A 14,374-nucleotide genomic window follows, 5' to 3' on the forward strand; every position below is an offset into this window, starting at 1 on the left:
CAGTAGCTATAGTCACACAGATACCAGTTTCCATCTTGAGTTGGTCAAGTGGCAAACTGAACGCAGTTGTCTCCTCCCTCTTGCCTCATTCTTCTATTGCATGGGCCAAATTCTGCTCCTCAGAGGTCAACAAATGGACCACGAACGGGGTATCTAAGAGCTAGCTTTGGCCTCAGGTCTTACTCTCATCTACCCCACATCTTTTCAATTCCTTCCTTATTTCTGTCTCCAGGCCCAGTCTTCACAATGGAGTTTTTGTCATGCCACAAAACATCTCCTCTGCACACACACCCATTCCACATCCCTCTTTGCAAACAGTACACTGGCCACTTTCTCTTGCAAACAGCACACACTAGATCTCCTCAACACATACGTGCTGTGCTGAGAGACTTTAACAATGCTCAGAGAGTGCGACCTCTGTTCCTTAGAAATAGAGATGGCCAGTTCATTCCATCGAGATAATACCAATACAAAGTAGGTCTCCTCTAGTGCTTTTCATGCACAGATCTCAAAGTGCTCCCGAAGGAGGAGATCCTTATCTCCATTTTACAGATAGGAAGAGTTTGGCCACATCTGGCTGCTGGGCCACAAGTGACATCCATAAAAACACAGAGGGGTCAGGAACCTGCTGGAGAGACAGGCTGGGCCAATATCTCTTTGACAGTGCAAGAGGTGGTTTCTCTGGGCTGGTTTCTCATGTTAGCCTGGGGTTACTCATAGAGTAAGGTACTCCTCAAAGTGAGGAATGGTCATAAAATCTGGGGGTTGGTCTCAGAGTTTTTTTTTTTTTCCAGAATCCATTTGCACTGAAAGGAAAACAACCATTTCTTCCTTTTGTATTATTGTTATAATTTGAGAGCATTTCCAGGCAGAATCCTTCAGATTCCTGCTGCGCTTTATCACTGCCATAATTACAAAGTCAAATGCAATCATTAAAACAACATTTTCCCTGCACCAGCCTCAATTACTCCTTTCCCCAGAACCAACCCTGAATCGGAATTACTGTCAGACAATAGAAAAACAGGCACACAACCTTGTGTATGTGCATGTCTGTCGTCATTTAACACAAGACCCCCTACTGCACCGAGCACGCCCCTCCAAATAGGGTACCCAATGACCATGCAGATGACTTGTCTGTTGAGATGGTGAAGATGTAAATTCTCTAGGGAGCTCTCCACAGGAACTCAATACCAAAGTGTTTAACCATTAGCTTGACCTTCACCTTCTGTCTTCTGACTGCTCTTATTACCTGCATGCATAGACAGAAGCAATGCTGGAAACGAGCTCAAAATTACTTCATTCACTTTCATTAGGGCTGGCAGGCAGCAGGGACAGAAGATGAGGAGCAGGACAACTGTGTCTGAACTTGCAGAGATGAACAGAGTGTCATAGACACAGCTTGCTTTAAAAATCACAGTGCGAGTGAGGGAGTGGGCAGAGAGAGAGAGAGAGAGAGAGAGAGAGAAAGTTGGGAATGAAAAGCTAGCAGATGGGGAGAAGGGGAGGGAGGAAAACCACAAAGACTGAGATAAAACCAAGAAAGAAAGAACTGGAAGGGCCAAATTCTGCCTCAATTATTCCTACAGAACTTCAGTGGTTTCAGAGGTTACATGCTATGGGTGGGCTAAATTCTACCCTGGGAAACAAAGTGCAAGACAGAGACATATCGAGACGAGCCCATTAAAAAGGATACGACACCTGTGGGGAGAGTCAGAGCCTTACCCTGATGTTGTCCTGCCAGCGGTGGGCTTTCTGGAACTTCTCAGCCGCACCAGCAAGTCTCTGCAAATAAAACAAGAGAGAAGAAAACATGTTTTGCAACAACCAGGACACAGTTGATTTGAGCTCATCCCACCACCCCAGGAGGGCATCGGTTCCTGTGGGGCCACCAACACCAGGAGTTGAGCTTGAGCCAAAGATCCAGCTCTCTAGATGGGGCTAGAACAGGCTCACCTGCTCTATGGATCAGGCACAGCGGAAGATGCATTGTGTGCACACACACTTTCTCTCTGCGGGAGAGTGTTTTCAGCAGCCTTTGTGACTGGACACTGCATCAGCATCAGGACAGCACAGCTCCTCCTCAGAGCTCCAGGCTGCAAGGGGCTTCCATTGCCCCCCTAGTGCCCATCACTAACTCACGAAACAAGAAGCAGCAAGCAAGAGGCTGCAAAAGCCCTTGCAATGAGATCCCTCCCCTCAGTTCCAGAGAATTTCTGAAAGGCGAGAGGGAAGAAGGAGGAACCCACCCACTAACCACAGCCCTTGTCTATATACATACATACATACACACACACACACACACACACGTATGCTGTCTAACTAAAGCTTTGATATGAAACCGACTCCATTAAACGAGTGCAAAGGGCTGTCACTTCAGTTTAAAGCAGGCTTCTTGCTGTTTCACTCTCATCAATTCCTCACTTACTTTAGCTGAGCTGAAATAAGCCACTCACAGTGAGATAAGTGTCTATATAGGGATCTGAACCAGTTTAACTAAATCCATACAGACATTGCTCATTTCGCATGTCGCTAAGCCTAGCTTTTCAGTCGTGACTTAGGACAGGAATTGAACTCAGATCTCCAGAGCAGACAGAGAGAGGCAGATAGACACAGCAAGCCCTAGCTGCTGCCACTCTGTGGACAGTCCATAACCCCTGTGATGGCGAGGGAGTTACTGTCTCTGTCCGGAGCTGATTCATCCTCTCATGTCACAACGGATTATTTTTACACCTTGAGTGCAAAAGCCCAGGAGAGTCAGTTGGGCAGCACTGAGGTGGTCTGCAACACACTAGCCATTCCCATGGGCTGCGGAACGGGGAGAGGAATCAAGGAAGGTATCTCGGCAGCTCTGCCTTTAATCACTGACTACAGTAGGGAGGCTCCCATATTGAGATGGCATTTAACAGCAGCCTAACGAGGTTTACTGAAAGGACAGGTTAAGCACAGACAGAGGAGCCAGCTCCTTCCTTCAGAATGTACAAGATTTTAAAATATCGTCTCCGTATCCAGAGCGAGAGGAGAGTCTTCAATACAAGTGAGTGCAGAGTCAACATCATCCCTGGAAAGGGAAGCAAGAGGCAGGGCCTGGCACGACCGGAGGACAAGGTGCACTGTCTTCCCACTCAGCTATGTTACCCCATGCAATGCGGCTGGCCCGGCCCAGAATGTGAAAAGTGAGAGGAACAAGAGTTGCGCAAAAAGGGGGTGAGCAATTTCTTTGTTTACTGCAAGAAGACAGCATGCAGCTACTCCATTCACACTTTGGGTGGAACAGGCCCTACTTCAGCAGGGGACATGGCTGAGAGATATCGCGTGGGGCTATCTAAAGAACGGTTAGGCCCAAATTTCCAAAGAGGTCTGGCAGCTCTAGTTTCCATACTGAGACACCATGGGCCTGATTTTCAGAAGTGCTGACCAGCCACTGCTCCAGTGGACACCCTGGGAGTTATTGGTGAACAACACCTCTGACAGCCAGACCTTGTGCCTCAAGTGGGGCTCCCAACCAAGGCACGTGAATTCGCTGGCCATCTGGGATGCGTGAGTAAAAACAGAATGTGCAGCACTGCTGATGGGGACTAGGCAGCAAACCCCAGCACCTCAGAGAGAGCAGGGGCATCAGGCGGCTTTTCGCCCTTCTGCTGAGCAGCCAGCGTTGGCCACTATCAGAGACAGCAAAGCGGGTTAGATGGACCATTGGCCTGCTCCTCAGCAATGCTGATCCAGAGAGCCCTGGTCCCACTCTGGGCCTCTGGGTCCAGAGCCCTGGGATGTTCCCTAGGTCCTTCCCTCTATTCATTTGTGTATCTCCTCTCATTCCTCTGAAGCTTTCCCATTCCCTGTCACTTGCTCAGCTCCATATGGGGTGTGGAAAGCAGGGTTCCTGAGGCAGCTGGCAGCAGGGCCGGTGCAAGGATGTTTCGCGCCCTAGGCGAAACTTTCACCTTGCGCCCTCCCTCCCATGCCCCCTCCCTGAGGCGCCCCCCTACGGCAGCTCCTCCCCTCTGGCCTGAGGCACCCCACCGCCCCAGCTCACCCCTGCTCCACACATGAGCACGAGCACCTCGAGCACGCCGAAGTGAAGCAGCTCACCCCTGCGCCGCCTTCTCCCCGAGTACACTGAGGCTGCTTCACTTCTCTTGCTTCCCAGACTTGCAGAGCTAATTAGTTAGGCACCGCAAGCCTGGGAGGTGGGAGAAGTGAAGCAGCCACAGCGTGCTCAGGGAGGGAGCGGGGCAGGCGTGAGCTGGGGCAGGGAGTTCCCCTGCGTGCGCTCCCCCCCCCCACTTGCTGCAGGCAGCCCTCCCCGTGCTCCCCTGCCCCAGCTCCCTCCACCTAAATGCCGGCGGTAACCGGGGCGGCCAAAGATCCGGCCACCCTGGTTGCTGCCAAAGAAAATGGCGCCCCCCAAATGCCAGTGCCCTAGGCAACCACGTAGGTCGCCTAAATGGTTGCAGCGGCCCTGGCTGGCAGCGGACAGCAGCCTGAGATGTCATGGGCCCATTGTGCGATCCACAGCATGGCAGGGCAGGAAAAGAAAAAGAAAGAAAGGAAAGAAAGCCAGGCAAATCAATTTGTATAATAAAGCACCAAGAAGTAGCTGTGGTCGGCTCTTTTAATTGAGCTGAAAGGCGCAAATGTCAAGAGCCCGAAGATATCCAAGGGAGATCAATTCTGCATTACTAAGTAAATTAAAAACAGAAAAGCAAAATAAATTGCATAACCTCCACCCACAGCCCAGTAGCCCAGATCCAAGAGCTGTGCGCCAGCAGGGCAGGTACATGGAGTGGCCACTTTCCAGATGTGCATGGTGAGTCCAGCCCAGACCTTGCAGGGCCACAGGTCATATGACAAGGGCAAACACAACTGGCTTTGTAAAGGGTGTGTGTGTGTGTGTAGCAGAGAGCCTATGTGGTTTCCAGCATGGGCCATATCTTACTCTGGCAGAATGGGGTGTGGACTTCAGGATCTGCCCCTACTTGTCCTTAACAGCACCAAGGGAATGGATCTGACTTCTTACCATCCTCATCTGTCAGTATTACAGTTGCACAAGACTGGCTTCCCCAGATAGACACTTTCTCCACTCAGAGTGGTGATATTTCCCAGGTGATGAGCACCCGAAGTCTGATCTCAGGTGCACTGTGCGTATTGCTGCAGCCTTGTAAAATCAGACATACCCCACTAGCTCACACGCAGCTGTTGGCTTTATGGGATTCTCAAGGAATATGTGCCATGCACGTTTGAGCTCAGATCCAGGGACTAAGTAGCTAATCCGTAAGGAGGTTAATTAGCCATGAGGCTACCACAACAAACAATACAAGAGTTAGTGAGATACATCAAGGCAAAGACATTGCTCATTGCAGGCCTTAATACCTACATACAATCCTTCTTGTGTTTACACTCAGGCAACTGTCTGATTGATCTGTCTTGATAACAGACAATGTCCATAATGCCTAGAATCTCAAACTCTGATGTGTACAAGAACTGTACAGCTGTCCCTGGCATGGTTTAACAGTGCACAGCCTATGTAGGGTTTAGGGCAGGGACTGAAGAACAATACCGTACCAACCCACAAGGTGAAAGGTGCTGGGTAATCTTTAATGACGACAAGTGGTAAAGGCCCCAGGCTGTTTTGCTGTTGTTATTCACGTGTTTTACTGAAAAATTATAAACAGACTAACAATGCTCAAGGAATCCTATAATGAAGGAAAAGCAAACAAAGTGACTTGAAGCCAACAGAACCTCTCACTGAAAACCAGGAAGCTACTGAAATAGCTAGTCTGAAGAGAGTGATAAAATCATTGCATTAATAATTCATTGTAGTAGTAAGCAAAGGAAGAGGCATTTATGCTCAAAATGGCCAGCGCAATAGCACCAGCTTCCCATGTGTCTGTCAGTGTCTCTTTACATGCCCCATCAGCAACTATTTCACATTTGATCACTATACTCACAGGGCCAACTGTGCCCTTAGATACATTCTGGCACCCACACTGACTCTTACGGGAGTTCTGAATCCAGATGGGAGATTTGGGCTTTGCTAATGGCTCTGTCTATTCTGCACATTCAGTTTAAAGACACGGGAAAGGCACTTGTCCTCAAAGCCTTTGTAAGATATTCCCAAGCTGCTACTAAGGGCGCAAGAGTCAAGATACTAGGTGACTTGTTTGGTAAGTTTTTGACTTCTTGTGCAAAAGATCCAGAGAACTGTGAACCAAAATCATTTCCTAGGGGACATTAACACAATACATGCACGTATGACTCTGTTTGCTATTATATGGCCAGTTGTTTTCTTTTAACGTTGCCTTCCACAACTTAATTGGGTCCAAACTGTTCCACTGTAAAACCAAATAAGATGACCAGGGGACTGCTGCAGATTACCAAGAGTGGGCCAACTGGCTAGGAGTCACTCCCAAGGAGCTCCTATTTTAGCCTCCTCCAGAAGGCAGGGAGAAGTTTAGCTATTTTCAAGAAAGGAGAGAATGTCCCACAGCTAGATCTGAGACTTGTTTGAAATAAAAACAGAGGGCCAAATCCCAGTCTCATTTAAGTCAATAGGAGTTTTCCAATGGCGTGGAATAGGACCAGAGTTTCACCCATAAGTCATGCCACTGTTCCCACTGGATTTGGTGCCAAGGTGCTCAGTGGTGGTTGCCAATACAGGAACCTAGGGCGACAGAAGAGCAACGGGTGCCTTAGAAATGCTCAGATCAATACAGGCAGAAACATGATATTGCACCTGGCTAGGAGGCATGAGATGGGAGAACTGGTGGTGCTGCAGGAATCAGAGGTAAGCACCTTGCAATGCTGTGGAAAGGAACTGGTGCCACCAAAATGTAAAGCCAGGGGAGATGCTTTAGCATGCAAGCAGGTGGGTGTTAATTGGGCCCTACCAGCCCCATCGCTGGTTTCTCTGCACCATCTCTACCTGTCATGGCTTAGCAGCAATACAGATATATTCAGACAGCCACACAAGAGAGAGAACAAACCTGAGAGGCATGGGAGAAGCCAAGCAGATTAAGGAGATGTAACCCATCCGTTTAGAAAAAAAAAAGAAAGGAAGAAAGAAACTCAGCCAGTGAGTTTCTGCCATGGCATCAGGTCCCGATTCACCAATATAATAGGCCACAAATGTCCCATTGCCAGTGCAAACCCACACTGATCATGATAATGCACTGATGTGATAATTTTTATACCCTTCCATTAGGAATTCCTCTGACTCTCCTGTAAATTGATGTGTAACGCAGAACAATTCAGCCATTGTTAATGGCTGTGGAGCACAAAGTGTGAGAAAGAACAGTTAGCATTCAGTATTCGGAAACACTGAATAGACTGGAAGATCAGGTAAAATGTGCCAACCTTATCCCTGCAAGCAAACAAAGAGGTGAGGAAGTGAAGGAGAATTCTCTTGCTCAACCCATGCTTCCTCCTCTCCAACCATTTCTCCCGATGGGCGAGGCTACATCTTTCCAGCAACAGATGGGGCGTGGGAGGTACACAGCACTGGTGGTAGTCGAGGGAGGCATTCTGCCAGCAGTGTACTGAAACCTCGTGAGCACCATGCTTGGAAAGGATACAGGTGCCCTTTCCCAAAGCTGGCCTCCAAGCAGTAGTGGATATGGAACAGGCACAGTCCTAACCATGCCCTTGGATTTATGGAGACAGAGCCACAATGCATGTCAGCAACAGCTTGCCCGCCTGTGTGTGGTCAGGGACTATACGCACGGACGCCCTGTATGAAGGCAGGCACTGGCTGCCTCCACATGGAGCCAGTAAGGTAGGTAAGAGTCTCCTTGTGCCCTCCCCCAACTTTGCATAATTATAGCCATGATCTGACCCTATGTATCTGTGTAAGGTAGGATAACAGGAACACAGCTAGTCTGTTAGCCAACAGGATGGCTGACATGACAGTGAGATACTAGTCAACAGGGACCCAAGGGCAGCAGATGGAGCGGAACATCATGGCCTGGCAGCAGCACACAGGTTAGGGCAGTCTTCTCCAGACTTTAAAAAGCTGTCCTTCCCACTCCTTTCCCAGCATTAGGATGAAACCAATTATGCTTCCCCTATATCCCGACATGTCAGGACTTGTCAGCTTGGCCTTTTTGTCCCCAGAGGGCATGTCTCACACACAGGGGAATGCTGGGCTGGCTAGTGAAACTCAGCATTGATAATGTACACAGGAAGTCACAGGATACACAGGAATTCCCTGGATCAAACTGAGACCCATCCAGCCTCACACAGTGGCTGATTTCTGCTTCAAAGGAAGAAACAAGACCCCTGCAGTAGGCAGGTGTGGGATAACCTGCCTCCACAGAGCTCCTGTCCTAACCCTTACAGTGACTGTAGGGTGACCAGAAAGCAAGTGTGAAAAATCGGGACAGGGAGTGGAGGGTAATAGGAGCCCATACAAAAATAAGCCCCAAATATTGGGACTGTCCCTATAAAATTGGGACATCTGGTCACCCTAAGTGACAGCCCCTTTTATAGCCTTCCAAAACACTCTTCTTTCAGCATTAACTACCCTAACTCCGGCTGTTTCTGTTATCCCTCTCCTTGCACCGCTGGCACAGAGTTCCTGGAATTAATTCCTGAAGCTGGGAGTTTTGCCCTTGACTTCAGTGGGGCGAGGATTTCACCCATTGTTTCAAACCCCAGTTAAGGTGACTGGAGCGGACTGACCACAGGGCATTGGCCTGGGTCTCTGGACACCTGGGTTCTATTTCTGGTTCTGCCATTGGCCGGTTGGGTGACCTTGGGCAAACCACTGCCTCTGGTCTGTGCCTCAGTTTTCCCATATGTAAAATGTGAATAACGATACTGAGTGGCGGATTAAAAAATTTGGCACACCTAGGCCCTCAAAAAATCGCCATCCCAACTCATGTCTGCTCCCCCGCAGTAAGCCTGGAAAGGAGCGGGGAGAAGGGGAGTTATGGCGCGCTTGGGGGATGGCGGAGGTGGAGTGGAGGTGAGCTGGGGCAGGGATCGGTTCCCTGTCCCCCCCAACCCCCCAAGAGTCTCTCCCCGTGCCTGTCAGCCCCAGCTCACCTTTGCTCCGCCTCCTCCGATTGCGCTGCTACTTGTTTCTCCCTCCCTCCCAGTGCTTTTGCGCAGCGAGCCTGGGAGGGAGGGGGGAGAAGGGGAGTTGTGGCGCTCGGGGGATGGCAGCAGTGGAGCAGAGGTGAGCTGGAGTGGGGAAAGATTCCCTGCCCCCCTGGGTTACTCCCCATGCCCGTGAGTCCCAGCTCACCTCTGCTCTGCCTCCTCCAAGTGTGCCGCTACTCGCTTCTCCTTCCCTCCCAGTGCTTTCACGCGGCAAGCCTGAGAGGGAGGTGGGAGGAGGGAAGCGCGGCACTCCTGGGGGAGGGAGGAAGCGGGCCGGGGATTTGGGGAAGGGGCGGAGTTGGGGAGGGGTCACGAGCAAATTTGCCACCCCTGCAAATTTGCCGCCCTAGGCCTTGTTGGCCTAGGCAATAATACGCCGCTGATGATACTGCCCTCCTTTGTAAAATGCTTTGAGATCTAGAGTAGAGTAGAGAAGAGCAAGGAATTGTTAACAGCATTTCAGTGCCTAGGCATTTAAAAACAAGGCAACAAACAGCTAACATCATCATAAATCTTACACTATTCACATCAGAAACTTACTTTATTCTTGTCAAATATAAAGGAATGCATATTTCATCACAATACGACCCTCTCAGCTATAGACTTGTAGCCTGTTTCTCTTGTATTGTTTCATTTTTATCTTGTTTTTGGGATCGAAACATTTTCTTTCAAGGGATACTATTAAAGGGGAAAGATCAGTTAATAGAGTTATCAACTGACAGTTGAATTTTGGGAGATAATGGGAGAACAGAATTCTATACAGTAGCTATTTTAATAGGAAAAGTGTGTAATATCTAATTCGGTATGAGGACTTGCATGTGAGGCTGATAAATGTGCATCATTAACGTGTGTGTATATCCAATCGTAGGACTGTGGCCATAGTTTCTGTATTTCATTTTCCAGAAGGTTTTGTGCTGTGTTTTTATGCTGAGATTGCTGATGTAAGAAGAACTGCTGATGAAAGAAAAGTATTCATTCTGAGTCACAGTTAAAGCTGCAGTGCTGAAATATGCCTCTCTCTAGACGTGGTAAGAATACTGGGTTGTTTATAATTGTGGCCAGCATAAGATTATAGATATCCCTAACTATTTAATGCCTTGTTTTAAGTACCTAGGTTCTGCAAACAATGCAATAGACAAATACTACAGCTGGTTGAATATATTCCAACAGAAATTATCGATTTGACATTTCATTTAAAAAAATGAATACAAAGCATTTCGATAAATGAACCCATTCAATTCTTTTGTTTCAAAATTACTTTTTGTTTCAAAATGTATTTCGTATTATATTACCATGAAGGTTTAATAACAATTTTCGAATAATAAATAAAAAATAGTTGACAAATCTGACCTTAATTTCGTTGGGTCTCAGTTCCCCATTTGTAAAATGGGGATAATATCACAGGAGTGTTGTGAAGATTGATTGATTAATTAATGTTTGTGAGACTCTCAGATATAATATTGATGAGTGCCACAGAAAAACCCTCAAGGAAATTAACAATTCTATCTTTTATACAGGTACACCTGGAGCATGCCCAGTAGGGAGAAGGGGACGTGGCTTCCTCAGCCCACAAGGTTTGAATAGCATGCAATAAAATAGGGTCTAGGACCACACACTGAATGATGAGAAAACAAAATATTACATAGCTGGTCATTAACTAAGCGCCATTCATCCTGTGCACTAAATGAAGCAGGGGTCCTGTGAAAAAAAACAGTATGTGATCATGTAATTACAGACTGTATCATAATGTATATGCACAAGAAGGCTGGAATTCAGGTTGCACAGGCACCTTCATTCTGGAATTTCCTGCTATTTGGGTACTTGACTTTGCAACTTTAATAATGTTCTTTTAACATAACTTTTGTATGAAATACATAACATATACAAAAAAAGTCTGATTCCTGGAAAATGTGAGGCCTGATTTTCAGAGATACTGCACCCACAACTCCTCCGGGCAGCTGGGGGGCACCCGCAGGACCACTGAAACCCAGCCATTGGCTCTGACATGTTGTCTGCTAATCAAATCCATCTTGGCTACGCAATACTGCCTCCAACGTATAAGCAATCAATCCTGGTCGGGTAAAGGTGATGGGAAATTATTTAGACATTAAAAAGCAGAATTAGATCCTGATTAATGTTGTAGCATTAGAGAGAATTCAAAAGAAAACAAAACAGTTACTTATTGGCACACTTGAGAAATAGCCCAATAGACTCTTGTTTATAGCCCCCAAAGTGTGTAGTGAATTGATTGGCACTCTCACTTGAGAGACAGAACTGATCCATTACCTTACCTCCTCTCTATCCACATGTCGGTTATGGCTAGAAACAAATAGACAGGACAGCTAGCAGGAGTGACACAGCTCTGGGCTCCTTGGGGATAAGTAGCCAGATATAAATTGTAATGAAGGTGGATAAAGTGGACCAGTTGGTTCATCTGATCTGAAAGGAACCCGAGAAGTGAAGAGGAAAAAAGTCACTTCTGTGATCACTACAAAGCAGGATGTTTCTGCAGTCTGTACTGGGACTTGCTACCTAAGCCATTCTAAATTTTTATCACAATAGGGGCTCCATCAGGGAGCCAGGGTGCTCAGTGCTGCACATAGAATAAGGTGGTTATCCTTCCTCCAGGGAGTTCACAGTCTACATGGCAAGATGCAGCAAGAGCAAGAGACAGACAAATGGGCAGAGGAGGTGGGAGGATGATGTATCCATAATAGGATGCATCTGTCTCCACTCGCAATATCGCCAGTCTTAAGCGGAATCAAAACTCATGATTCCGGTCTCTAAAAATCTCATAATTTTTTAAGCCAGTCTGATTTATTTTTGAAGAATGATAAATGTAGGTTATTTTTCTTTGCCCTTTGGTTTTTGATTCTTTCTTATCTCCACAATGAAGGAAGAGCTAGAAATTTATTAAAAACCACTACCACCATCTTAAAATCAGATTTAATCACAGGACTCCAGGTGCTGGGACATGAAGAACAACAACAAATATTACGAGATGTACAAAATCACAGAAGTTGGCAACACTGACTTGGACGCCGCTATAGCTTCCTGTGGTGAGAAGTTCCACAGGCTCAGCAAGCACAGGTGAAAAATCCCCAGTATTTCCTTCAATCTGTTTCAGATGCATTTCCTTTTAATTGAATTAGCCATTGTCTTGTTCTTGTTCTAAAACACTAAATCAGAGAGCCCTAGTGACTGTCTCTGGACCATTCATTATTTTACATGCCTTTGTCCCACCCCCTCCTTCCCTTTTTACCATTTCCTCTCTAAGGCTCCGACTCAGCAAACCACTTAAGCACATGCTTACGTTCCACTGATGGCAGTGCTCTAAACCGAGCACATTCTTAAATGATTTGCTGAACAGGGGCCTGAACTATTTGTGTTTTCTCCTCATATTAAAGACTTTCTGTGCCCCAGCCATTTAAATCAGTGTAATAGGGTTCGCGTGTGTGTGTGTGTGTGAGAGAGAGAGAGTGTTCATGTAATTAAAGACTGTCATAAGGAATATTCTGGCATTACCGAACTTTTGAGCACTTGACTTTGCAATCTTTATAATGTCCTTTCAGTGCAGTTTTGTTTATGTACTATGTACAGTGGGTGCCACTGAAAATCATAGTTGCTAGTCTGCAGCTCCTACGGTGCGGTGTTTTCTCCTGAGTAGGGGAAGATACCATGGCCACTGCAGGTAACAGTAACTGTGGGCTTTTAGTTTTTAATGGTAGCTAGTATATTATATACATATATAATTTAAGGATGGGAGGTGCAGGTGGTGAGCCTTGTACAATTCAGGACAGCATTACAGATCTCTGCAAATAACTGCAGACTCACTAGCTAGGATAATTATCATAAGGGGCACCAGCTTCAGGACATATGACAACCAGGGTGAGTATGAAATTCCCTACCTTGGGCATGTTAGTGCATAACTGTGTAGTATGGGGCAGTCTATTCTTTCCTTGGAGACATCTGGTATTGGCTCCAGACAGAGACCAGGTGCCAGAATAGAGGGAGTGCTGATGTGCTCCATAATGGCAACTCCTATGTTCCTAAACAGAGTGTGTTTAAACCCTGATGTTGAGGAATGGATACAGTGCTCATGAAGTGCAAAGTGGTAGTAGTGGCTTGAGCCAGAACCAACTGAAGGAAACCTTGGTGCAAGCTTTCCTCTGCAGTTCGGCCAATGCACCTCATTCCCAATCTGCAAACTTCCGCTACTCCAGCCCTAGCCATTCTCAGCAGCTCAACCCAACCTGTAATACCCAGCAACACCTTTGCTACCACAGCTCTGCTAATCCAGCCACCTCAGTCCTGACCTGCAGTTCCCCCTGCTATCCCAGGCCCCCGATTCCCTATACAACTATGCTGATGCCTCTCAGTCTTGATCTGCAGCCCGGCCCCTCCTCGGCTATACCTGCCTGTGATGGGAAAACTCGCCCCGCATGGGGTTAATGCCACATTGTGGGCTGAGGAAGCCAAGCCCCCTTCTCCCTACTGGGCATGCTCCAGGTGTACCAGTATAAAAGAGAGCGGCCCAGCTCAGTCAGCGAGGGCTCCAGGAGCTCCTGTTGAGGACAGGCTCCAGCCTGTGCCAGAGGGGAGCAAAGACGTGGACCATAGCCTCGGACCTCATGGAGCCCCAGGGTGCTGGGGAACTAAGAGATCCCAACACCTCCTGGACTACAACACCTGAGGTTGCGGTAGGAAGTGACTAGGGGTGGTGTCAGGGTGGTATCTCCCACGAGGTAAGCTCAGCATGTCATGGGACTCCCCACTGAGCTGGTAACTGATCGTTCCGCCGCTGGGTCAATGGCCCCTGTGAACTCTGGCCATTGGGTCACACCATTCTGACAGTAGGGGCATGTTTCATGGACTCCAGCAGCTAGGCCATACTGCCCCAAATGAATCATAGACTTTAAGGTCAGAAGGGACAATTATGATCATCTAGTCTGACTTCCTGCACAACGCAGGCCACAGAATCTCACCCACTCATTCCTGTAACAGACCCCTAACCTGTGTCTGAGTTACTGAAGTCCTCAAATTGTGGTTTAAAGACTTCAAGGTGCAGAGAATCCCCCAGCAAGTGACCTGTGCTCCACACTGCAGAGGAAGACAAAAAAAACCCCAGGGCCTCTACCAATCTGCCCTGGGGGGGAAATTTCTTCCCGATCCCAAATATGGCGATCAGCTAAACCCTGAGCATGTGGGCAAGACTCACCAGCCAGACACCCAGGGCATATTTACCGCTAATAGTCAAAGATAAATTAATTGCCAA

At 47.5% G+C, this 14,374-nt stretch overlaps 2 protein-coding genes across 6 annotated transcripts in view; one reads left to right on the forward strand and one right to left on the reverse strand.

Moving 5' to 3' along the window:
* Positions 1 to 14,374, forward strand: part of CYB561D2 (cytochrome b561 family member D2) — a 532,125-nt gene that overhangs the window by 324,108 nt on the left and 193,643 nt on the right. The gene's annotated exons all lie outside the window — the stretch shown is intronic.
* Positions 1 to 14,374, reverse strand: part of CACNA2D2 (calcium voltage-gated channel auxiliary subunit alpha2delta 2) — a 638,569-nt gene that overhangs the window by 277,608 nt on the left and 346,587 nt on the right. For all 3 annotated transcript variants that reach the window (XM_075072870.1, XM_075072869.1, XM_075072871.1), the window contains exon 4: positions 1,723 to 1,782. In XM_075072870.1, the coding sequence (XP_074928971.1) occupies positions 1,723 to 1,782 (60 nt within the window). The remainder of the gene's footprint in view (positions 1 to 1,722; positions 1,783 to 14,374) is intronic.

This window comes from Chelonoidis abingdonii, chromosome 16 (genome assembly GCF_003597395.2).
Source record: "Chelonoidis abingdonii isolate Lonesome George chromosome 16, CheloAbing_2.0, whole genome shotgun sequence".
NCBI lineage: Eukaryota > Metazoa > Chordata > Testudines > Testudinidae > Chelonoidis > Chelonoidis abingdonii.